At 44.0% G+C, this 24708-nt stretch overlaps 1 protein-coding gene across 2 annotated transcripts in view; it reads left to right on the plus strand.

Annotated features, from left to right (window-relative positions):
• Positions 1-24708, plus strand: part of COL4A1 (collagen type IV alpha 1 chain) — a 194711-nt gene that overhangs the window by 150508 nt on the left and 19495 nt on the right. For both annotated transcript variants that reach the window (XM_075918577.1, XM_075918579.1), the window contains exons 33-43: positions 2315-2404; positions 8088-8240; positions 12010-12108; positions 12196-12285; positions 16253-16392; positions 18666-18796; positions 18877-18953; positions 20155-20253; positions 21767-21817; positions 22710-22895; positions 24198-24331. In XM_075918577.1, coding sequence (XP_075774692.1) covers positions 2315-2404; positions 8088-8240; positions 12010-12108; positions 12196-12285; positions 16253-16392; positions 18666-18796; positions 18877-18953; positions 20155-20253; positions 21767-21817; positions 22710-22895; positions 24198-24331 — 1250 coding nt within the window. The remainder of the gene's footprint in view (positions 1-2314; positions 2405-8087; positions 8241-12009; positions 12109-12195; positions 12286-16252; positions 16393-18665; positions 18797-18876; positions 18954-20154; positions 20254-21766; positions 21818-22709; positions 22896-24197; positions 24332-24708) is intronic.

Here is a 24708-nt window from a genome sequence, read left to right on the forward strand (position 1 = left end):
AGCCGAGGGCTATGCTTAAAGGGACCCGACCGCCCCCCCCCCCCGGACAGACAGTTCTCAGGGTACCCCGCTTGCAAAGCAGACATGGCTTGGAGTGCCCTGAGTGCCCACACACGGAACATCATAGCACTCGGCCATCACCCCGGCTGCACTTGCCACAGCCTGCCATCCGGGGGGAGGGAGCAATCGGGGGGGGGCTGCAGGAGAGCTTCCACCCCGAGAAGCCCGCAGAGCCAGCCCAGTCCTCCCCATCCGGGGTGCGTACCCCATTCCTCCCTCACCTCCTTCCATTTACCCTTCCCTAACACCCTTCCTGATGTACAAAATAAAGAAAACGTGTGTTTATTGAACAAAACTGGGGGAGACTGGGAAAAAGAGGTGGGAGAGGGGAAGAGAGAGGCTGGGAGAGGGGAGGGCAGCTGAAATGATCAGGGGTTTGGAACAGGTCCCATATGAAGAGAGGCTAAAGAGACTGGGACTTTTCAGCTTAGAGAGAAGGAGACTGAGGGGGGATATGATAGAGGTCTATAAAAGCAAGAGTGGTGTGGAAAGGGTGCATAAAGAAAAGTTCTCCATTAGTTCCCATAATAGAAGGACTAGAGCACATCAAAGGAAAGGAATGGGTAGCGGGCTTCAAACTAGTAACAGAAAGTTCTTCTTCACAAAGCAAAGAGTCAACCTGTGGAACTCCTTGCTGCAGGAGGCTGTGAAGGCTAGAACTAGAACAGAGTTTAAAGAGAAGTTAGATCAAGTCATGGAGGTTGGGTCCATGGAGTGGTATTAGCCAGGGGGTAGAAATGATGTCCCTGGCCTCTGTTTGTGGAAGGCTGGAGATGGATGGCATGAGACAAATGGCTTGGTCACTGTCTTTGGTCCATCCCCTCCAGGGTACCTAGGGTTGGCTGCTGTCGGCAGACAGGCTACTGGGCTAGATGGACCTTTGGTCTGACCCAGTACGGCCATTCTAAGCTCAGGGCTCAGGGTCGGGGGTCTCAGTGGACCACCCTGATTTTCATGCAAACCTGCTCCTGGGTGGCCAGGCTGGCAGCTATCCTGCCCTAGACAGACACTTTCCTGTGCCTAGTACGGAGTTCGTGGATGAGGTCCACGATGTCTGCACTAGACCTGGTGGGCGCCCGCCTCTTGCGGTCCTGTCCAGGCTCCCGAGAGCCGCCAGCCTGGTCCCGGGAAGAGGGGGAGGCCTGGGGGGCATCGGGTGGCTGGCTCATGGCGTGCCAGGTGCAGGGTCTGCTGGCTGGGTGCTGGCAGGCTTGCACCTGGCACGGGCACCGTAGCCAGCCCGTGCCCCTTAAGGGCTCCGGGGCCGGGAGAGGGGCATACGAGTTTCCCTGGTGGTGCCCAGAGTGGCCACCAGGGAAAGCTGGGGAGGGCTAGCCTCCCACTAGATCGAATTAAGGAGCTACACAGCAATGAGGTTTACCTAGTTCGAACTCAGCGCTCCGCTAGTGTAGCGCCTATGAAAGTTAATTCCAACTAACATCCGTTAGTTCGAATTAACTTTGTAGTGTAGACATACCCTCAGAGACATAAGGAACATATTGTTTGAGACATATTACTAACTTTTTATTAATGACTAATATAATCACTGACAGTACCACTATTTGTACATCTGTATTAAAATGAGAGGGACAAATACAATAAGCAGAGGAATATAAAGTTCAGACAATATAGATCATGAATTATGTAAGACTGTGGTCCCCAATACGGTGCCTGCGGGCGCCATGGCATTTGTGTGCGCCCGCCAAGTGCTCGGGGCTGGCCTGGCGCACATTGAGCACTGGACCCCGGAGCGCTGCGGATTGGCTGCCCGCGTTCTGGGCGCGTGGCGCTTGCAGGGGGCGCCGGCACCAGGCGCGTGGAGCTTGGGGGGGGGGGGGAGTGCCAGCCCCGGGTGCGCGGCGCTTGCAGGGGGCGCCAGCCCCGGGCGCGCGGCGCTTGGCGGGGGGAGCGCCGGCCCCGGGCGCGTGGCCCTTGGAGGGGGCACCGGCCCCGGGCGCATGGTTATGGGGGGGGCCCACCCCCAGGCATGCGGCTATGGTGGGGGCCACCCCCGGGCATGTGGCTATGGGGGGGGGGCCGCCCCCGGGCGCGCAAGTGTCCCCGCCCCCTGGCTCCCGGCAACCTCAAATGGTTGGGGACCACTGATGTAAGACATATAAGGTACACAGTTGTTTCATATTCTTTTTTTAAGAGTCCAGTTCCTAATGTAATAAAGATAGGGAGACATTCAATTTTTGTTGCTTATTTTATGTTAATTAGATTTCTGCTAACTATTATTTTGTTTTTGTTTCAGGCATCAAAGGAGAAATGGGAGTCATGGGAACCCCTGGAATACCAGGTGCTCCTGGGCCAGTAGGAAATCCAGGTGTACGGGGTGAAAAAGGTAAAAAATTTTGACAAATGAAGATCTATTGGGAAGTCATTTAGAGAAATCACCCCAGAGTAGATTGTCAGTCTAAAGTAATTTTAAAACTGTTAACATGGTCAAGGAGAACAGAATATTGGAGCAGGATCTGCAACATCTTAAGTTGTGTGCATGCTTAGCATATTTACAATGTTAGTGGAAGTTTTAAACTTTTGTCTAAGATATGGTATAGTCATTAGAGCAAAAGACACATCTATGGACACCAGAACCAAGGGATTGGAAAGTTTTGAAAGTTGTCAGCCATGTCAATCCTCTTCCTTCCTGAGGCCTTGTTTCCCTCTTCCCTGTCCAGGTCAGAAGCTGGAGCCAGATCAGAGTAAGAGCTGCATAGGTAGTTGTAGGGAGCTACAGACACTCCACGGGTATGTCTACACTACAAAGTTAATTCGAACTAACAAACGTTAGTTCGAATTAACTTTGATAGGCGCTACACATACAAACCGCTAGTTCGAACTTAATTCGAACTAGCGGAGCCCTTAATTCGAACTAGGTAAACCTCATTCTACGAGGACTAACGCCTAGTTCGAATTAAGCAGTTCGAATTAAAGGCTGTGTAGCCACTTAATTCGAACTAGTGGGAGGCTAGCCCTCCCCAGCTTTCCCTGGTGGCCACTCTGGGCACCACCAGGGATACTCGTCTGCCCCCCTCCCGGCCCGGAGCCCTTAAAGGGGCACGGGCTGGCTAGGGTGCCCATGCCAGGTGCAAGCCTGCCAGCACCCAGCCAGCAGACCCTGCACCTGGCACGGCACGAACCAGCTACCTGCTGCCACCCAGCCCTCCGCCTCTTCCCGGGACCAGGCTGGCGGCTCCCGGGAGCCTGCCCTGGTCCGCAAGGGGCGGGCGCCCACCTCGTCTAGTGTGGACGTCGTGGACCTCATCCACGACGTCCGCACTAGGCACAGGAAAGTGGCCGTCTAGGGCAGAATAGCTGCCAGCCTGGCCACCCAGGAGCAGGTTTGCATGAAAATCAGGGTGGTCCACTGAGACCCCCGACCCTGAGCCCTGAGCTTAGAATGGCCGTACTGGGTCAGACCAAAGGTCCATCTAGCCCAGTAGCCTGTCTGCCGACAGCGGCCAACACTAGGGACCCTGGAGGGGATGGACCGAAACAATGACCAAGCCATTTGTCTCGTGCCATCCATCTCCAGCCTTCCACAAACAGAGGCCAGGGACACCATTTCTACCCCCTGGCTAATACCACTCCATGGACACAACCTCCATCATTTTATCTCACTTCTCATTAAACTTTGTCCTAGTTCTAGCCTTCACAGGCTCCTGCAGCAAGGAGTGCCACTGGTTGATTATTTGCTTTGTGAAGAAGAACTTTCTGTTATTAGTTTGAAGCCTGCTACCCATTCATTTCATTTGGTCTCCTCTAGTCCTTCTATTATGGGAACTAATGAAGAACTTTTCTTTATGTACCCTCTGCACACCACTCTTGCTTTTATAGACCTCTATCATATCCCCCCTCAGTCTCCTCTTTTCTAAGCTGAAAAGTCCCAGTCTCTTTAGCCTCTCTTCATATGGGACCTGTTCCAAACCTCTGATCATTTTAGTTGCCCTCCCCTCTCCCACCCTCTCTCTTCCCCTCTCCTACCTCCTTTTCCCAGTCTCCCCTAGTTTTGTTCAATAAAGAGAGTTTCTATTTTTGAACACACGTGTCCTTTATTTTGTACATCAGGAAGGGGGAATAGGGAGGGGCAAGTGGAAGGAGGTGAGTTACGAGCCCCCGATGGGGAGGACTGGGCTGGCTCTGCGGGCTCCTCGGGGTGGAAGCTCTCCTGAAGCCCCTTGATTTCCCCCCCCCCCCCCCCCCCCGGCCCCGGATGGCAGCCTGCGGCAAGTGCAGCCGGGCTGATGGCCGAGTGGTGTGATGTGCCGAGTGTGGGCACTCTGGGCACCCCAAGCCAGGACTGCTTTGCAAGCGGGGAACCCTGAGAACTGTCTGTCCAGGGTGAGGGTCGGGTCCCTTTAAGCACAGCCCTCGGCTAGCCTGAGACAGCAGCTCCACACTCTAAATCCTAATCTGATGCCCTGCCGGCACTGCTTCCGGCCATCCTTAATCTCGGTTCAGGGTCCACTCAATGTGGACATGCTAGTTCGAATTAGCAAAATGCTAATTCGAACTAGTTTTTAGGTCTAGATGCACTTATTCAAATTATCTTAGTTCGAATTAAATAATTCAAATTAAGTTAGTTCGAATTAGTGCTGTAGTGTAGACATACCCCACCTGCCCTGGGTGGGAGGACTAAGGGAACGGAAACCTGAGCTGGGGATTGCTCTTCCCCACCCCATTCTGGGCAGGTGGATGGGCTAGGGCTTCGCAGCTAGGCTTCAATATCCAGTTTTGTCAAGGGACAGGCCCTTAGGGGGAAGAGGTGGAGCAGGGATGGGGCTATAGAGGGGACATGACCTTGTGGCCTACCCCCATTTCTAGGAAGACTTTGTCACCTCTGCACTGAACAACTGAGAGCACAAATTCTAAATATATTGTAGACACTGACTTTTTAAACTGTTTTCAACAGTAATGGGTCATTCCTGTCCCAGAATTCTTAAATTGGTACCTCACATGCTTTAGTCTGAGTATCTGTTTATGGGATAGCTGTCCTATACATTAACATAAAGCTCTATAATTTTGTAAAAGAGTAGCAGGTGTCTGGTTTTATCTCCGCCCTATTAGCTAGTGTTAGAACCTTGCAGGGAGCTGCTGAGTAGTTCCTGCTGACCCACTGTTGAAGACATGGCTCATTCACTTCAACATAAATAACAGATCAGTGGGAACCAGAGACTGGAGCTGAGCATTTTCCAGGGCATGACCACACTAAGAAAATAAATGTATTTTTGACATGTGTTAACAGGCCAAGATAAAGCATAGGCTCCACTACTATGGTTTAACCATGACTAGCTAACACATGTTAAAAGTGCAACTGCCTTGGTTACACCATGGCTGTGTCTAAACTGGCAAGTTTTTCCACAAAAGCAGCTGCTTTTGCGGAAAAACTTGCCAGCTGTCTACACTGGCCGCTTGACTTTCCGCAAGAACACTGACTTCCTACTCTAAGAAATCAGTGCTTCTTGCAGAAATACTATGCTGCTTCCGTTCGGGCAAAAGTCCCTTTTGCGCAAAGCTTTTGCGCAAAAGGGCCAGTGTAGACAGCTCAGATTTGTTTTACGCAAAAAAGCCCCAATCGCGAAAATGGCGATCGGGGCTTTTTTGCGCAAAAGCACGTCTAGATTGGCACGGACACTTTTCCGCAAGAAGTGCTTTTGCAGAAAAGCGTCCGTGCCAATCTAGATATTCTTTTCCACAAATGCTTTTAACGGAAAACTTTTCCATTAAAAGCATTTGCGGAAAATCATGCCAGTCTAGACGTAGCCAGCAATTTTAACATGAAGACATCTTTTTTCTTTTCCTAGTGAAGACAAGGTCTTGGAAATTGTCATGTCTGGGGAGTAGGCATAGGCTGAAGTGTATGTTGTTTTGACTTGAGTGACCATATTAGCAAAGCTGGACACTGAGAATAGGTCTCCCACGCTGCCGGAGTTTTTGTTCCACAAAAGAACAGGGTCAAATCAGAGAGGATTCTGTAGAAATGTCTCCAAAAATTCTCCAAAAACCAGCCTTCTGTGCATTTAACACCTCATTTTCATCAAAAACTAAGTATGGGACACTTCCAGCCCATTCAATTAGTCTCATTAGCCACGATACCACTATTGACTGGTAACTTTTTTTTTCTTTCCTTTATTTTTCTGTTATAAATTCTGAGTTCCCATTATTTCCAGTCCAGCTTCCAACTCATCTGAAGAAGTGTATTTTGCCCATGAACACTCATGATACTATATATATTTTTGTTAGTCTCTGAGGGTATGTCTACACTACCACCTTAGTTTGAACTAGGGTGGTTAATGTAGTCAATTGAAGTTGCAAATGAAGCCCGGGATTTAAATATCCCGGGCTTCATTTGCATCTTGCTGGGCGCCACCATTTTTAAATCCCTGGTAGTTCGGACTCCGTGCCCGCGACTACACGCGGCACGGAGTAGGTAGTTCGAATTAGGCTTTCTAATTCAAACTACCATTACTCCTCATGGAACGCGCCCAGTCTCAGACACTGCGCCTCTGTTTTTTAAATGTATTAAGAGCCCAAGAGCTCTTCATACAATTAAAAGGCTGGAGCACAGCATGGGAAACCTGACGCGATCTGGGAATCAGCTGTCCCAGCTTGTGCCGGGTCCTCCACACTGCGTTTCAGCCTTTTGAATGTATTAAGAATCTACTGGCTCTTAATACATTTAAAAGGCAGAGGCGCAGTGGGGCTAGCTCCTGGGGCCAAGAGCTAACTCTGCTGTGGCTCCCCCACTTATCGACTAATCAACTAGTCAGTGGAAATTCTATCTATTTATTCAGTCGATTAATTGATCAAACTAAATTTAACATCCCTGCACAGGACTACTAGTTGTCAAAAAAAAAAAAAAATTTAGAAGGGGCATTAAATCCTCCCTCTAGATTGTTCTAGCCATCCAATAGGATTCTATTATTAAATTTGGATAGCACAGTGATTCTTAACGTGCTACCGATAGGCTGCTTATGGCCCAGCCAGCTCAGAGCTGAGACCCATGTGACATTCTTAGGGCTGTACAGCTGTGAGGTGGCTGGGCCATAAGTGGCCCATGGGTAGCATGTTGAGAACCACTGTGCTAAGCAAATTTAATTATAGAATCCTATGGAATGGCTAGAACTATCTACAGGAAGGATTTAACACTCCTTTAAACTTTATATTTTAACATGTGCATCCCACAATGGTAAATCAGTTGAGAACCGCTGGCCTAGAGGGTTTAAAAAAAACTTCTGGAAAGAATGTTATTAGATTGTCTCAGACTTTGACATAGTGTCAGAGGTGAAAGTAAACTGGCGTGCCCTGGTGTCCAGCTCCAGCAAAAGCCAGTGGGGAGCTATTTAAAGAACTGACAGATACCCAGGTTGGAATAGGCTAGTACCTTAAGAATTTTAAGTTACTTTCACTTCTGCATGGAGGTGTTAGAATAAGGTGCCCCCATGTGAATGTTGGGCACATTGTATCTGATGAAGGAAGCTAGGAAAGGGAATGACAGTAACAGAATTTCCCTTACAATCTTAATCCCATTCTTCTGGGATCAAGTAGGTTAGAAAATGGAGAGGCCACTTCACCAAAAAATGTACTGCTTTAAACATCCTCACAGGCCACTGCCTTATGCAGGGCTGCTGTGGAGCCCAGGTCATAAATTACTATAGCTTTCTGCCTGGCAGAACTCAGCTTGCCTTGCAACACAGCTACTCCATGGGAACGTGGAGTAAAAATGTCCCATCCTGTGCTAGTGGAGGTAAATCTCGGTCCCTTAATGCAGAGACTGAATTAGTACTACATTTGTTTTCGGTTTGAAAGGTGCATTCTCCATCCTTAGTGATTTTTTAAGGCCAGACTTAACAAAGCTTTGGCTGGGATGATTTAGTTGGAGTTTGTCCTGCTTGAAGCAGGGGGATGGACCAGATGAACTCCCGAAATCTCTTCTAACCCTAGTTTTCTATGAGTCTATGTTTTGGATAGATCTGTAACACTTCATACATTACAGTGGTGTTCTACCTGGTATTCTCTCTGTGCAGGTTCTTCAGGTTTTCCAGGTACGTCAGGGGCACGAGGTGATCCTGGTTTCAAAGGGGATAAAGGTGAAGCAGGTCTACCAGGAAAGCCAGGAAAAATGACTGAAGTAGACATGAACAATTTGAAAGGCCAAAAAGGAGACCAAGGAGAAAAAGGTAACCTTTAATATTTACATGTCAATAAGTACTGTTTTTTATCCATTATGTATTAAAGGTGATGCTTAGTATTTGTCCTCAGTTATATCTTGGCTTTAGGAAACAAGCTTTCAAAAATTAAAATATACGAACCTCACAGAGCAAACTAAGCATTTATTTCCAAGTTCTTTCAGCTCTCCCTAGGAAAAGGTGTCATTATGGTATCCAGTGGCAATTAAAAAATTGTCTACAGGTGTGCAGAAAATCAGTGCTTCTACCAATCATCTTTCCCATTTTAAATACATGCAATAGCTCTTGAACCAGAATAATCTTATAATAGAAGAAATATTTTAAGTGTGTATGCAGGAACCACAATAGCTGATCAAAAACTTAGAACACTAGTTCGTAAAAAAAATTTAATGTCAAAGTTGTTTTCCTTTCAAAGGTTTTGAAAAAATCCAAAGTTATGGTGTTTTTGATGCATCTTTTAAATTTTTGTTTATTTTGTTATCAAAATAGTATTAAAATTGTTATGGAAATTTATAGTTTTAACACTAATCCATTTTCAGTAAATGAAAAGCTGTTGGTGACCTTTTCCTTTTCAGTGACATTTCTGATAGTTTTGTTTAACACAAATGTTGGGTAGAAGGCACGTTTTTTGTGAATGATGAACATTTTCAACAATGTTCACTGAATAAATTCAATTTTAAACAAAAGCAAATTTTCAACAAATCTTTGTGTTTAAAAAAATTCAGTAGCTATTTTCTAGTAACAGATTCCTCATTAAGACTAATTAATTGAATGATAACAAGAATTGAATCAACCAACAAGATATAAAAATAAAAAGATCTAATTCACTCTGGGTATGTCCGGAGGTATCCCAGAAAAACTCATCTGGGTGTCCAGAGAATGCATTTGCTCTTCTACTTTTGTGTGTGTGTGTGTAAGAGCAAGTGTACGCTTGCTGTGATCCCTGTATACCTTGTTCTCTGAGGAAAAAGAGAAGGCTTTTCCATTGATTGGCCCCATCTAAACGGGGCTAAATGGCAGAAAAGCCTCTTTCAGAAAAGCTATCTGACAAAGGACTGTAGTCTAGACCTAGCCAGTGACTCCTTCCTGTGGGTTTTTCTCTATGTGCTCTCTTCTCCATTTCTCTGTGACAGGGGTCAGCAAATTATGGCTCACGAGCCAAATATGGCTCTCATCTTGAGCTCAATCATCCCCTTACTTCTCCCTGCAACATGGAGCCCATGTTGGCACTCCAGCTTTGTGCTCTGCACAAGATTGGAACCAGCACCAGCTTCCTGCGGGGTAGAGGCTGGGGAAAACCCCAAGCCTCGCTGTGTGATCAGGGAAGAAGCGGAGCCATGCACTCTCTCTCCTGTTCTCCTGTCTGGGAGAACAGCAGCACACAGACACGCTGCCTAGAGGCTTTTCCTGCTGCTTCTTTGGCCAGAATCTGACTGACAGAGCCGCGGGAAGCCTGGGTCAAGGAGCATAAAGTCAGCACAGGGCACAAAAGCAAGTGCTGCCCAGACCCTGCATCCCCCATGCCCTTCCCAGCTAGAGATCCTACCCCCAGCATGCTTCTGTACCATCCCCCCTGGCCAGACCAACCCCCGAACCTGATTCTGCACTCTGTCCCCTGGCCAGACACCCTACTCCCAGCCTGCTCCAGCAGCCTACCTCCCACCCAGATCCTGTACCCCATCCCTATCCCACTCACTGGCAGCTCTCTCCCACACACTGGACCCCTCATTTTTGGCCCCACCCCAGAGCCCTAGGGAGGCCCACAAAATCCACCAATCCTGGAACCCCAGAAGAGTTAATCTGGCCTGAGGCCTTGAACCTCAGTCCTCCCTGCCTTCCCTTTCCCCCCATGGGTCTGGCATGCTAAAGGAGTGAGGTGTCTCAGTTGGGGAAACACATCGGTGGAGGGTTGGGGGCTTTTGAAGGAGTTGTTTTTTGCTTCTCGCTTGTGTGGTCCCTGACTGATATTTCTGTGGGTCAGTGACCCCGACTCAAAAAAGGTTCCCGGCCCCTGCCATAAATAAAGACAATGTTGAAACCTTGTGTATAGGACATAATATTTTACTTCATTTAAAATGAAGTTTGATAAACTAACATGAGAAAGTAAAAGTGGCCAGCCCAGTCCTCATCTAACTGCAGGGTCCTGTCCCCAGCCCTGATCCTGGGACAGGCCCCGTGGTCTGGCTCCCAGCTGGCCACAGGAAGGGATGGCGGTGGCAGCCCTCCTGTTGCTGCAGCATGGGTGGAAGGCGAGGCTGTGATCCAGCTGTCATGATCCTGGCCCAGGCCCTCATCCAGCCACTGCTGCCCCCCATACCCTCCACCCCCAGTGCCCTGCCTCCTGCACATCCCACACACTCCAGCCCCTGCCCTGAAATCCCTCATATAGCCCAACCCTTACTCTTGCACCCCCACATCTACCAACTGCACCCCCTGTGGAAGCAGAAGTTCCATTAATAGAGTCTGTGAGTTCGTTTTATGTATGCTACTATTAATCATCATGTCAATTATCAATAATATTAAGTTGTATATTTTCAGTCATGCAAATGAGCAGGGCTCGACAAATAATACAATCTACTCGCCCGTGGCAAGTAGATTGTAACCCGGAAGAGCTGGGTTCGGGTGATCTGTGCATGAGCAGAACAATCTACGCATGCGCAGATCGCCGGACAGCATGACTGGCGAGCAGGGCGCGGCTGGCGAGCAGGGCACGCCGTGATTCGGCGATCCCTTCAAATGTGCATTCTTATACTGGCTTTTTGTTAACCACTTGTTCTGAATTTTGATGTAGTTTGGCTCTTTGGTTTGAAAAGGTTGCCGACCCCTGCTCTATAAGATTGTCAGTTCCTTTGGAACTGTCTTCATTTTGTGTCTTCAGAGAGAAATGGGGCACTACACTTACACAGTGGGTAATAGCATAAGGGACCACTTTGATGATGGTCTAAAGTTATGTAATTCAAGATAGCCAACACATTTGAGTCAACGTAGAGGAGGTCAGTCAAGTTGCCTCTTGTTCATAACACAAACCGTTCAGTTACCTGCTTACACAGCAAAATAGTTGCTCAGAGGTTTATGTTGCAACCTGACACTGGTGTCTTATTACATATTAACCTAATTAACAATAGGTTATTCGCAGGCCCGCCGATGGAGGAAGTGGGGACAATGGAACAATTGTTCTGGAGCCTGGAAATTCAAAGGGGCCCAGAACTCCCAGCACCACTGCAGCAGCGGCAGCAGCTGGAGCCTCAAGCCCTTTTGAATTGCTGCGGGAGAGCCAGAGCACTGTTCCACATGGCTCTGGCAGCTGGGGGAGGGGTGAGAGTGTGCTGCCAGAGCCATGTGGAACAGGGGTGACACTGAGGGCTGCCTGCCCTTGGCCCCACCCCTTCCTCACAAAGCTCCACCCCTTTCAGGGTCACAGAGCCATCCTCCCACACGTCTTGCCCTACAGCCTGCAGTGGCTGTCAGCCCCGTTGGTTATTTGTTTTCATTCATTATATAGTATGTTTCTTTCCATGCTCCATTTAAAGACATATCTTGCCACATATGTTACAAAAGAAAGCCAGTGCCATGATTACGTGCAGTTGATTTTGATAACATGTATGTAGTGGGTCTGCTAGAAAACTCTTACAATATTACTGCATTACATCTGAAGATTGAATTAATCTTTCAATTCTCACAATGCAGGCTTTGCCTACTACGTTACATGTGAAAGAAAAATTAACAGAAATGAAAATCCGTTTTGTTTTATGGTATCTAGGACAAGAAGGACAAACAGGAGAAAGGGGAAGTCCGGGGGATTATGGTACACCAGGAATGCCAGGGAAGGCTGGTGAACCTGGCTTCCCAGGACTTCCAGGTATGTTTGCAGCTTATAATAAATGCAGCTAGCACAGACTCTTGTAATCCTTGTAATGAAACTTGTAATATGTCTTGTTGTTTGTAGGACGAAAAGGTGATCAAGGCCCTCCAGGATACCCAGGAGACCCAGGATTTCCAGGACCAAAAGGGACAATTGGAGAAATGGGTTTGCCAGGTACCACATATTGAGAACTTTGCTCATTGAGAGATGACCTTCACAAAGATGTGTGTGATGAGTGACGGTTCAAAATAGTAAAGGAAACACAGACCTTAATATATTAGCGATAGATTGAGCCTTTAATCAGTGGCCAATAGCTGTGCCACCCCAGGAGAGATGCCCACAGAAGAAAGTGTGACTGAGTCCTCCTTCTTACTTCAGAGGGGAATATCTTCCCTGAAATGGGTGCAGGTCACATCCTGCCTTGTGCTGCCTCAGCTTTGCAGGCCAGCAGTTTGTAGTGGTGGGACAGAGTCCACACTCTGCTCACTCATTCCTCAACTCTGGACACACTGCTCCTGTTCCCTCTCTCCTTCTGCCTGGAACTGAGATGTTTATTCACCTGAGATGAAAGGCTCCACAGGGTGTAGGAAACAGTGCTCCTATATCTGCCCACACTCTGGCCCTAAAATCCTTGATGTTAAAAATAATTATTGTTAGTGCCCAGCCACAGAAGATTTTTTTGTTAAACACTGTTATTTGCAGTTAGATATTGAAGGGGATTGTGTCCTTTTGCCACTTGTTTAAATATGGCCCACCTCAGTAGTGACTAAGGCTATGTCTGTGCTTATGGTGAAATGTAGAGTACATGCATTGCATGCCCCCCAATGAAGGTATAAATAGTGGTGTAGATGGTAAGGCACCTCTTATGTAAGTGCAGTAAAGACATGCCAGAACCTTAGGGTATGTACCCTACACAGCTCTCAACATATGGAAAAAGTGCCTCCCTCATCTACACTGCTGTTTTTAGCAGTGTAATGTCCCATACTGGAATCTTTCCTCCCTGCAGTGAAAGTCTCTGGAGTGACAGCTGGAACCTTTCCCCATGACTGGGAACTGCTAGAGTCCTTCTCTGGCTCAAGGGAAGACTGTCAGTAAAGAAAAGCTCTGGCAGGAATGAAGCAGCAGGGAAAGACTCTGGCAACTCTCTACTGGCTGCTGGAATCTTTCCCTGCTGCCAAAGCCTTTCACGGCCACATATAAGAATGCACTGCAGTGTGTAGCACTGGCTGCACACGTCCTCAGCATTTGCAGAATAAGTTGCTATCTGACATTCATGCAGTATCTTCTGTGAAAAGAGCTGATTGTCTCCGTTCACATTTTAGTGAATAAGTAAATGGCTACATCATATCTGCACTGTTGTTGTAAGTCTGAACAGAGGGTATGTCTACACTACATGGCTCCGTCGACAGAGCCATGTAGATGAGTTTACTAGACATAGGGAAATGAAGCGGCGATTTAAATAATCACTGCTTTGTTTACATCAACATGGCCACCGCGCTGTGCCGATCAGCTGTTTGGCAGCACAGCGCGGTAGTCTGGATGCACCGCGGTCGACAACGGAAGCCTTTGTCGACCTCCCCAGTAAACCTCATTTCACAAGGCATACCAGGGCGGTCGACAAAGGCTTCCGTTGTCAACCGCGGTGCATCTAGACTACTGTGCTGTGCCGTCAAACAGCTGATCGGCACAGAGCGGTGACCATTTTGATGTAAATGAAGTAGCAATTATTTAAATTGCTGCTTCATTTCCCTATGTCTAGTAAACTTATCTACATGGCTCCGTCGATGGAGCCAGGTAGTCTAAACATACCCAGAGAGACCAAGAACCCAAAAGACACAAAAACTTGAACTATCTTTCGCCTCTTGAGGCAGTTGTTTCAAAAGATGGTTGTTTCACATTATTGTACAGTTGCAGTAAAGGCTGTAGCACTGCTTCTGTAACAAAGGGATAAATTATTCAAATTATTTTTTCTTCTAAGTCTCTGAACAGTTTATCGTATCCAAAATGAACTGTATATTTTTTTTAAAAAAAGATAAGTTTGAAAAAGATAGTTTATCCAAAAAATTTATCCAGAAAATGACATGACAGTTCAAATAAACAGCAAGGATTGCTATATTAGTGGTCACATTATGTAGTTAGGGTTAACTTGCATCATGGAATGTAGATTGAATTTTGAATCTATTCAGTTTCACATTATTCCTTTATTTAACAATAGAGATTTGCCAACCCACTGGCCAAAATATTTAAGACTGGATTCTTAGTTGATATCTGTGGGTATGTCTACACTGCCACCCTAGTTCGAACTAGGGTGGCTAATGTAGGCATTCGAAGTTGCAAATGAAGCCCAGGATTTAAATATCCTGGGCTTCATTTGTATCTTGCCAGGCGCTGCCATTTTTAAAACCCCGTTAGTGCAAACTCCGTGCCCGCAGCTACACGCAGCACGGAGTAGGTAGTTGGTATTAGGCTTTCTAATTCGAACTACCGTTACTCCTCGTGGAACGAGGTGTACCAGTAGTTCGAATTAGAGAGCCTAATTTGAACTACCTACTTCGTGCCGCGTGTAGCCGCGTGCACGGAGTCCGCAGTATCGGGGATTTAAAAATGGCGGCGCCCGGCAAGATACAAATGAAGCCCGGGATATTTAAATCCCGGGCTTCATTTGCAACTTCGAATGCCTACATTAGCCACCCTAGTTCGAACTAGGGTAGCAGTGTAGACATACCCTATCAGTGTAGATTCATTGAAGTCAGGTGAAGATCTAAGCTGACATAGATCAGTATAGCTCCACTGAATTCAATGGAACTATGCCACTACCTGAAAATCTGGTCTCCATGCCTTTGGTTTTCACTCCTGCGCCAATATGAAGACAAATCTTTGAGGCTACTTCTACTCTGTCGGCTTTGCCGGCAGAGCCTATGCAAATGAAGTGTGGATTAGCATTTTGCCATGTGTCATTTGCATAATTTATTCATGCCATTTTTGTGCAAAACAGCAAAAGTGCAGCCGGCAGGGTGGACAAAGCCTGAGTGTGGATTCCCAAATTCTGCATTAAATCTCAGATTTATGTATGCTGACAAACTCTTAGGCACAATTATTATTTTCAATATCACACATATGCAATATGCACGTACAATCAGACACTGGTTTTGAAAATTGTATGTATCTTCATGATAGACTGTGTCATAAAGTTGGAATGCATCCAGCTGTGATAGATGTGTAGTATCCTAGTGACAGTCTCTGTTTTGGGGATGTTTTTTAAATAGAGAAATGGGAGGAATCAATCTTAACAGGGAACTCTACATCAATTAAAATTGGCTATTAGTTTGTACCTATCATATTTGAGAAATCAAAGAAACAAGATTGGATGCCAAAATAATCAGTAATATCAAAGCTGGCTGATTTCTCATCCAAATTCTATTCTCTTGAATTATTGATTAATTAATTTTTTTTGTTAATTAAAATTGGCCTTTGAGATGATTGTGCGAGAGAAAGAAAAAGTGCATCTCAGTGAATGCCCTCTGGTTCCCATTGTTCCAGTCCTGTATTTTCTCATATTTAGGAGGACATTATCACCTGAGTAGGCAAACTATTCTAATTACTAAATTGTTTCTAGACATGATAGGTAACCTGGAAATCACTCTGGTTCCATTGATCAGGTAGGCCTATTACTAGTGTATTTGTCAGTTGCTCTTTATGGAAAATACCAAAACAATTAATTTCCTTAGATGTCTAGGGCTATGTCTACGCTGCTGGAGTTTTTTCAGAAAAAGGTATGCAAATTGCAGTTTGCAATTTGCATACCTTTTTCAGATTTTTTTTGGAAGACGCTTTTCTGACATTTGGCCCATCTACACAGGGCCAAAAGTCGGAAACACCTCATCTTTCGGAAGAGCCCTTATTCCTCATAAAATGAGGAATACGGGGCTTCCAAAAGAGCACATCTGCTCTTGGAAAATTTTTTTTGGAAGAGCAGATGCATTCCCTGGATATGGCAGAGTTTTTCCGGGATACCTCCAGTATCCCAGAAAAACTCCATAGTGTAGACATAGCCTAGGTTCTTGCTTATTTTTAATTACTAGCTTGTACAGTCGTTCTATATTGCTAGGCTGCCATAGATTTAATATTTTTGTATTGTTAGGAACACCCGGAGAAAAAGGCGTGCCAGGTGTGCCAGGCTTAGCGGGTCAACCGGGGTTCCCTGGATTACCAGGTGAAAAGGGAGAAAAAGGAGAGTCAGGTATTCCAGGGATTGGCATTCCAGGTTCTCCGGGTGAGAAGGTATTTACAACCTTATGAATGAATTGTTTCATTTCTAATAAGCATCTCTCACATTTCATTTGTTCAGAAATTATTCTGTTAAATGTCTGTTCTGTTTTATTTTAACATCCGAATGAAAACTTCAAGGGTGTGCATGCATGTCTGTGTGTGTGTAAAAGAGAGGAAGGATGGCCTGGGGTTAGGGACACAGAAGTCCTGGGTTCAAGTCGTTGCTCTACTGTGGATTTCTGGTATGATGTTGGGCAAGTCACTAATCTGTGTCTTAGTTCCCCATCTGTAAAGTGAGTCTATACTTGAAATGGCTGGCAGTCCAGGCACCAAAACCAACAACCTTGGCATTGTTAACAGGCAATGATGACAATGATGTGTGTATGTGGAGGGCCTCATATACTCTATAGCATAGTGGGACCAAATTTTGCAGCAATATTAGTTTATTCTGTCTCCATGACATAAAATGATTTATGTCACTGAAAATGAAAGAAATAAACATTTAAAAAATTAAGAAGGTGCAAAAAACACTGCACTAAAATATATTCTGACTTCTCTACCTTGCAGGCCTTTGAAGATGTTAAATATATTAAAAAAATATGAGTTGCTCAGATATTACAGAATGAAGGCCATATAAGGGTGCATCTACACACCAGGGCTTAACTTGAAATAAGCTACACAAATTGAGCTACGTCAATTGCGTAGCTTATTTTGAAATAGCTTATTTCAAAATTGGGAGCATCTACACTTATTTCAAAATAGAGCACTTTTCCTCTGACTTCCCTTATTCCTTGTGCAATGAGGGTTGTAGGAATTGGAGTAAGAAATCCTCCAGTTTAAGAGTATTTTGACAGTATTTCAAAATAACTGCCTGCTGTGTAGATGCGGACTAAGTTATTTCGAAATAACACTAGTTATTTCAAAATAATGTTGCTGTGTCGACGTACCCTAAGGGTATGTCTACATTTCATTCCTCGAGAGAGAGAGGAATGCAAATGCAGACACCCGAAATTGCAAATGAAGCAGGGATTTGAATATCCCACGCTTCATTTACATAATTGCGTTATGGTGCTATTTCGAAATAGCGCTATTTCAAGAGAAAAAACAGGGTTATTTCGAGATAAAACTCTTCCCTCGAAATAACCCTCAAACATTTTTTGAGGAGTAAGGGTTATTTCAAGGGAAGGCTTTTATCTCGAAATAATTCCATTTTTTCTCTCGAAATAGCGCTATTTTGAAATAACGCCATAATGCAGTTATGCAAATGAAGTGTGGGATATTCAAAGCCCCGCTTCATTTGCAATTTCGGATGTCTGCATTTCCATTCCGAGAGAGAGAGAGAGAGAGAGGAATGAAATGTAGACATACCCTATGTGTCCTAGACAGACTTGATTCACACTCCAAGAACATATTGTGAAAGTGGTTCTGATATCGGTTCACAAGACTTTTTGAAGGCAAACATTTAAAGTATCCTTTGAACTTTGAAGTAAAACTTAAAAACTTAAAACCTCTTTAATAACATATAAAGGATTTTGATAATCTGGGCTTGGAAGGTCACTAAGTGCAATAAGAATTTCATGTGGGTAATTTGTAGAAAACTTCAGTCTTTATCACTGGCCAAAAAAAGGATAAATAGTTCCCAGTAAAGTGTATAGGAAGGCTTCTGGTCTTCTGTACACTACATAAATAGAATGAATTAAGATACTCGTGTTTGAGCTTATAGGCTCCACTGCATTTAATGTAAATGAAGAAGATGAAGTTCTTTGATACAGTGGTGGGTATCATAGGCACCAACCAAATTCTGCTTTAGTTGGGGGATGCTTGACCCTTCCCCATCACTAAGCCCTGCTCTCACTCCACCTCTTCCTCCATCCCCGGCCCCACCTCTTCCCATCTCCATCCCCACCCCCAAGCATCTGCCCCCATCCTGTCTCTTCACGCCCATTCCCATGAGTGCATCATGTCCTCGCTTCTCCCCTTGCTCTCCCCCTTCCAGAGCCTCTGAACACTGCAAACCAGCTGCTTTGCAGCTGCAGGAAGAGCGGGGAGGCCAGGGGAGGACAGGAGATGAGTGAAGACACTGGAGAACAGGAGGCTTTGGGGAGAGGGGGACACAGGGGAAGCTGGCTGTCAGTGGGTGCTGAACACTCAACAAATGTTCCCCATGGGTGCTCCAGCCCTGGCACTTCCAGTGAGTCAGTGCCTATGGTGGATATAATTGGGGGGAATTATGTAATATTGCAGGATATGATATATCTTAAGTGTATGGGTCTTATTGTTTGTAGGGAGAACAAGGAAGGCCAGGTGTTCCAGGCTTCTCTGGTGACAAAGGTGAAAAGGGTAGCACAGGAATTCCAGGAATGCCAGGTCCTCCAGGTCCCAAAGGATTACCTGGCACTGCAGGATATCCAGGCAAGTCCTAAAAACATTTAATGTAAAACTAACAATAGCAAATGTACAGTCAGTGAATCAAATCTTCTTGCTTTCTTTAGGCAGTCCAGGGAGCCAGGGAGCAAAGGGTGAAAAAGGACTCTCTGGCTTGGATGGCATTCAGGGTTTAAAAGGAGAATCCGGTAAAGAATCCACTTCATTTTCCCGAAGCACTGTTTCAAGTTTGTGTTCCACTCTGCAAAGTGACTGAACATGGCTGTGGGCTTCTGTATTTGTGAAATGAACAAATGTGACCAGGAAACTTTGAGACAAAATAGATAAAAAATTTTGAGATGGAGGACAGAAGGGTATTACAAAGCAAAACCAGTCATCTTAAGATGTCAAGGAGATTGGTTCTTTAAAGCTGTTTGTGGGACAGTTTTTCTTCAGTCCCATTTGTGGCTGTATCAGGTTTTATCATTACCAAGTGCATTTAAAATCTCCCACTTTGACCTGTATGGCCTCATCTTCACTATGACTATGTCTACAGTACAAGGTTATTTCAAAATAAGTTATTTCAAATAATAACTCTCAAAATAACTATTTCAAAATAGTGTATCTACACTACAGGGAAGCCTCAAAATTAGTCTGAGGCAGGCTCCCTTAATGTGGACAAGCTACCTTGAATTAGAGCCCCAGGACGCACTGAGGAGTAATTACTTTGAATGACTCTGGGGAGTAATTATTTTGAAATAACAGCAGTTGAGCATCCACACTTACCTTATTTTGAAATAGCAATTTCAAAATAGGCATTATTCCTTGTAGAATTAGGGGTTATTATTTTGAAATAACAAGCCCATTATTTCTAAATAATTTTGAAATAAAAGGCTTGCTGTGTGGACACTCACCTTGTTATTTTGAAATAACAGGAGTTATTTTGAAATAAGTCTAGTGTAGACATGCCCTATGTTACATTGCTGTCATGCCACTGAGTATGCTAAGGTGTAGAGTAAGGCTATATAGGCTGATTGTGTGAATTATCTTGGCCCAGTTCCCGCTCTGCAGAACATACACACCTCATATTCAGTGGGTGATACTGCAAGACAAAACTCAAACTCTTACTGGAATTTCTTATACTGTAATCTTAGCTGGGTTCACAACTATTATTATAAAAAACTATAAGGACTGATTCTTCTCTCTCAGTGGTATAAATCAGAAATAACAAGAATGAAGGCAGTGGAGTTTGGCCAGTATAATACCAGTGTAAGGCAGAATGAAGTATATAATAAATGACTGCCGTTTGACTTCCGTGGGAGTAGCCTCATTAACCAAGTTTCCGTTGAGAGAAAGATGTGTGAAAAACATGAAGACTGGAATATAAAATGGCAATAAATGATTTTTCAGGTGAACCTGGCCCACAAGGTCCTCCTGGGGTCCCTGGACATAAAGGTGAACCTGGTTACGATGGAATCCCAGGTTCGCCTGGACCAAAGGGTGATCCAGGTAAGCACCATGCCATGTTACTTGTCTTTTGTGTTAAAAGGTACATATCTGCAAGATATTTATTACAGAAAAGCACAGGAAGTATCTGATTACACAGTCAAGTAAAATGGAGGACCATGCAGTTTTTAAATCCATACATTGGAAGGATTATATACTGACGCTTGTATAATGTCTTCCAAACTACTATAAAGCTGCTATTTTGGACAGAAAATGGTAGATTTGGTCTAAATATTGACATTTCCCTCCTGAGATATTTGCAACAATTTTTGAAATATTTCAGAAAATAACTAATTTTATTTACACCAAATATTTGAACCCATTTGCATGTAAACTTTCACTTCAAAAAGACACAAAATTTCAGTTTGGTTTTTAAAACCAAAATATGTAAGCAAAAGTTAGTCTATACAAAGTAGAAAAAATTGTTTCAAAATTTCTGTGAAAAAACAATTTTTTCCATCAGAACCAAGACTATATCTCCTCATAACTCCCATTGACCTCCATTGATGCTACAGTCCTTGTCATACTCCTAACATTATCATGGATATTTAAATTAAACATAATCTAATATTCTTCCAGTTAAGGTTCCTGAAAATTATAAATTTGAGGGAAAAGAACTGTGTGCGTGATTAGTGCAGTTTGGACCAAATCTTGAGATACTTTCTCAAAATTTCAATGAAGTCAAAACTGTTTTGTCTGAATAGGGACCTACAATATGGTTCTTTATGACATAAAAACAAATATGCAAAATAAAATACTGAGCACCCTGCATCAACAGCCATAAACGAATTATACCTAAAATAAACAGGATTACTTTAGCCCTCAAACTAAACTAATCTTTTCTTAGTTGACTTAGCACTGTTGAATCCTGAACTAGCTTTGACGGAGATGAACACCTTGAGGCCTTGTCTTCACTCCGTGGAAGATCGACACTGCCACAATCGATTTTCCGTAGTTGAATTTAGCAAGTCTAACTAAGACTTGCTAAATCAAACTCAGAGGGTTCCCCCCCAGCATCAGGAACTCCTGCTTTGGCAAGGAGACGTAAACCTCCCTCTGTAGGGATGCCACCAAGCTCAGCTTACATATTCTACATAGCTGGAGTTGTGTACCTTAAGCTGAGCTGCCGGGTCTAGTGTAGATCTGTCCTAGTGTAGATCTGTCCTTAGTTAGCTTCACTGTGCACCAGTGTAAGCTTGAAAGAACAACTGTTACAAAATCTGGTAGTATTTTAGAGATTTGCCGTTGAGGAAATCTTTTCCCATAACAAGTTGACTATGAAATATTGGAGCAGTATCATCCTTACTTCCTTATTGGTATGGCAATGACATTTAGGAGTCTCAGTCACAGATAGAACCTCATTGTGCTAGATGGAGTATAAATACATAACAGAAAGACAATCTCTGCCCAGGAAACCTTGTGCATAAACTATTAATTTTCAAGTGTGGATGAGATTAATTATGGACTCAATATAACTACTGTTTTGTCTTTTCATTTTTGCTGTCATCACTTGTAGGTGGTCCAGGGAGAGGGCTTCCAGGATATCCTGGTGCAAAGGGAGATAAAGGTAATATTAAAATAAACAAAGTTTTAAAATGTAATTCTTTAGTTCAAACATATTTGCAACTGTGTTCTTTTATGTACTCTACTGTGCAAATCTGGAAGCAAAACTCTGAGGTATCAAATACTAATTTCTATTACAGCAGCAGCATCTTGGACATGAGTTAGATATGCCCTAAATAGGTAATTATCCTTAGTGTGGAATGTACTGCAAGTTGTTTTGTGGTGAGATAATACAAATAACTCCTATATTTGTATTGCGTGGTATGCTTTTGAATTAGAAGTCCTTCTGTTTTCATACTAATTTTGTAAAAATCGAAGCCTACCAATATTTCCTGCTTTTTCCATTGTGTTTTATTGTACATATTTTTGCCAGCCAGTAAAATACATGGAGTGAGCAATGAAAGTTGTAAAATTCAGTTTAAATTACCTATTTACACAAACTTGGGAAAAATTCATGTTTTGAATGTGTATCTTAGTAAATCTATTGTCTTCTTCTGGATGAAATCTTTTTGTCCTTCCTCAGGAAATCTTCCACTGCGTAAATACAAGAGGAACTGTGGCTGATTACGGGCTTTAGGATTTAGCTGATAAGAAGGGTTAGGTCGGAGTGCAGTGCATTAAGGTGGAGTAGATCAGTGGAAAAGAGGTCATAAACAATTTATGTAACCAAACACTTCAGTTAAGATGACCATTTCTTTTACCTGCCTTATCAAGATCTGCTGAAGAATAATGAAATTTCAAGGAAGAATTTCATTGTAATCCAGATGTCTAAGGGTGATCAATATTTATCACAGAAATAAATAAAGAAATAAAAGGTTATCAGTACATAATGATGCAAAATACATCAGTGATTATTATCTTTTGTCTAACTACTCTGGGGTTGTTTTAAATCTTAGGTACAAAAGGTGATGTAGGTTTTCCAGGATCTCCGGGAATCCCAGGGATTCCTGGCTCCAAAGGAGAAGCAGGATCTGTTGGTCCACGGGGTTCTCCAGGCCAACAAGGCTTTCCAGGATTACCAGGCAGACCAATGGAAGGTCCTAAAGGAGATAGAGGACCCCAAGGTCAACCTGGACTTTCAGGTAAGAAATGTATTGAAATATTAAAAGTCTGTGAACTATAAAATGGCTGATATCTATGATGAGGATATAAGATTATTTATTTTTATTACTAGGCAGCATTAGTGATATTAGTAATAGCTCTTTCTATTAATAATATATTTTAATAATATATTTTCATATTGCATTGTAGTAAAGTCTATAAAGTTCCATACCTTTTCATAGATTTTTTAATATAAAATGAAATCTTTCTAGAGGTGAATCTGTCTAGTATGGCACCTTTGAGACCTGACCACTGCTAAACCAAAGAATTTCCAAAAACATGGGAGGTCAATATTGTCTAGCAGTAATACCAACACTTCCACTGCTTACTGGGCTCTTAGAAGACACTTAGGGGTAAATTAGAGCTAAATGACAGCACAGAACACTGAGAGCTGGGACTGGTGGCTGTAAACAAACTTTATGGGACTATGGCCACATCTATGATAAGCAGACATCTGGCTAACTAAAATAGTTTCAGACCATGGATGTTGCTAAATCAATAAGTTCCAGACTAGAGAGATTTAACCTGTAGTTGTCCTAGAAGAGCATTCTCTCACTGGAGAGTTTTATAGTGATCTGCCTTTGGAGTCGATTAATCTCTCCTCTTAGCTCATTCCATTCATGAACCCCCTTGACTCAGAACACTTTAACTCTAGCTCCACTGTTCTTCATTCAGGGTGTTCATTAGAAGCTTTGTACCAGTGAGTGCAGCTTTCTTGGCAAGCCATAAATGGACATGCCATAGCTGATGATGATGTATCCTGGCCTGTTGAGATGTATTTCAAATTGGGGCAAAGGCCTTGAGTAGGCAGTGAAAGTGGATTAGAAGCCAATGGAGAATGAGGAGTACAGGACTGATTTTAGTAATAGCAACACAAGCTGCCAAGTTCTGCCTGAGCAGAAGCTTCAGCATTGCTGCAGATACAATGGATTACAATAATTCAGTTCAGATGAGATTAATATGTGGATCACTATGGCAGATCCTTGTTGAGAGAAAGAGTGAAGCCTCTTAGCTTCTTATAATCTCCTGCAGAGAATTAAGGTATTTCTCAGTCCTGTCTCTACCTGCTTCTCCAGTCGCAGAAACCTGAAACTTTGAAACTGTGTAACTGGAATTAGACCCATAGTACAGGTAGGTCCATGTCTTAGCTAGTTGTTAAAGCATTCCTGCTCCTTACCAGCTTTACTTTGATCTTGCCTTCCTTTACTTTGGTCCAAATCCAAACATTCATGTCTTGTAGAAAACAAATTTGCCAAGAAGTTTTTTCCAACTCTCTATTTTAGGTGCACCAGGTCCAGTGGGATCACCAGGACCTCCAGGACTAGAAGGAGCCAAAGGAGAAAAAGGAAACACAGGTTGGCCAGGAGCACCTGGAAGAATTGGAATCAAAGGTGATCAAGGACTGCAAGGCACTCCTGTAAGTTACTTTAAATACATTAGTGGTCTCTCCAGGGTAGCTTAGCAGCACATAGTAGTCATCTTGGTTTTTCCAGTTAGTGGATGTATTAATCATAGAGATTTCTTTTTCTACTAATGATGCTTTGTATTAGGAATGCCAACGAGTAGTGGACTAGACGATTAACTGATAAGCCTAGGCTTATTAGTAAATCTAGTCGACTACTCACATTCCCCCCCCCCACACACACACACTTGCTGCTTCTGTTTCAGAGGCAGCAGGGGGGAAGAAACAGGAGCCAGAGCTAGGGGGAACTGGTTTAAAAGCCAGCTCTGGTTCCACGGTGCTGCCTGCCCTTCACCCCGCCCTGACCCGGCCCATGCTGCTGCCTCTGTCAT

The sequence above is a fragment of the Pelodiscus sinensis genome, chromosome 1 (assembly GCF_049634645.1).
Source record: "Pelodiscus sinensis isolate JC-2024 chromosome 1, ASM4963464v1, whole genome shotgun sequence".
In the NCBI taxonomy this organism is placed as follows: domain Eukaryota; kingdom Metazoa; phylum Chordata; order Testudines; family Trionychidae; genus Pelodiscus; species Pelodiscus sinensis.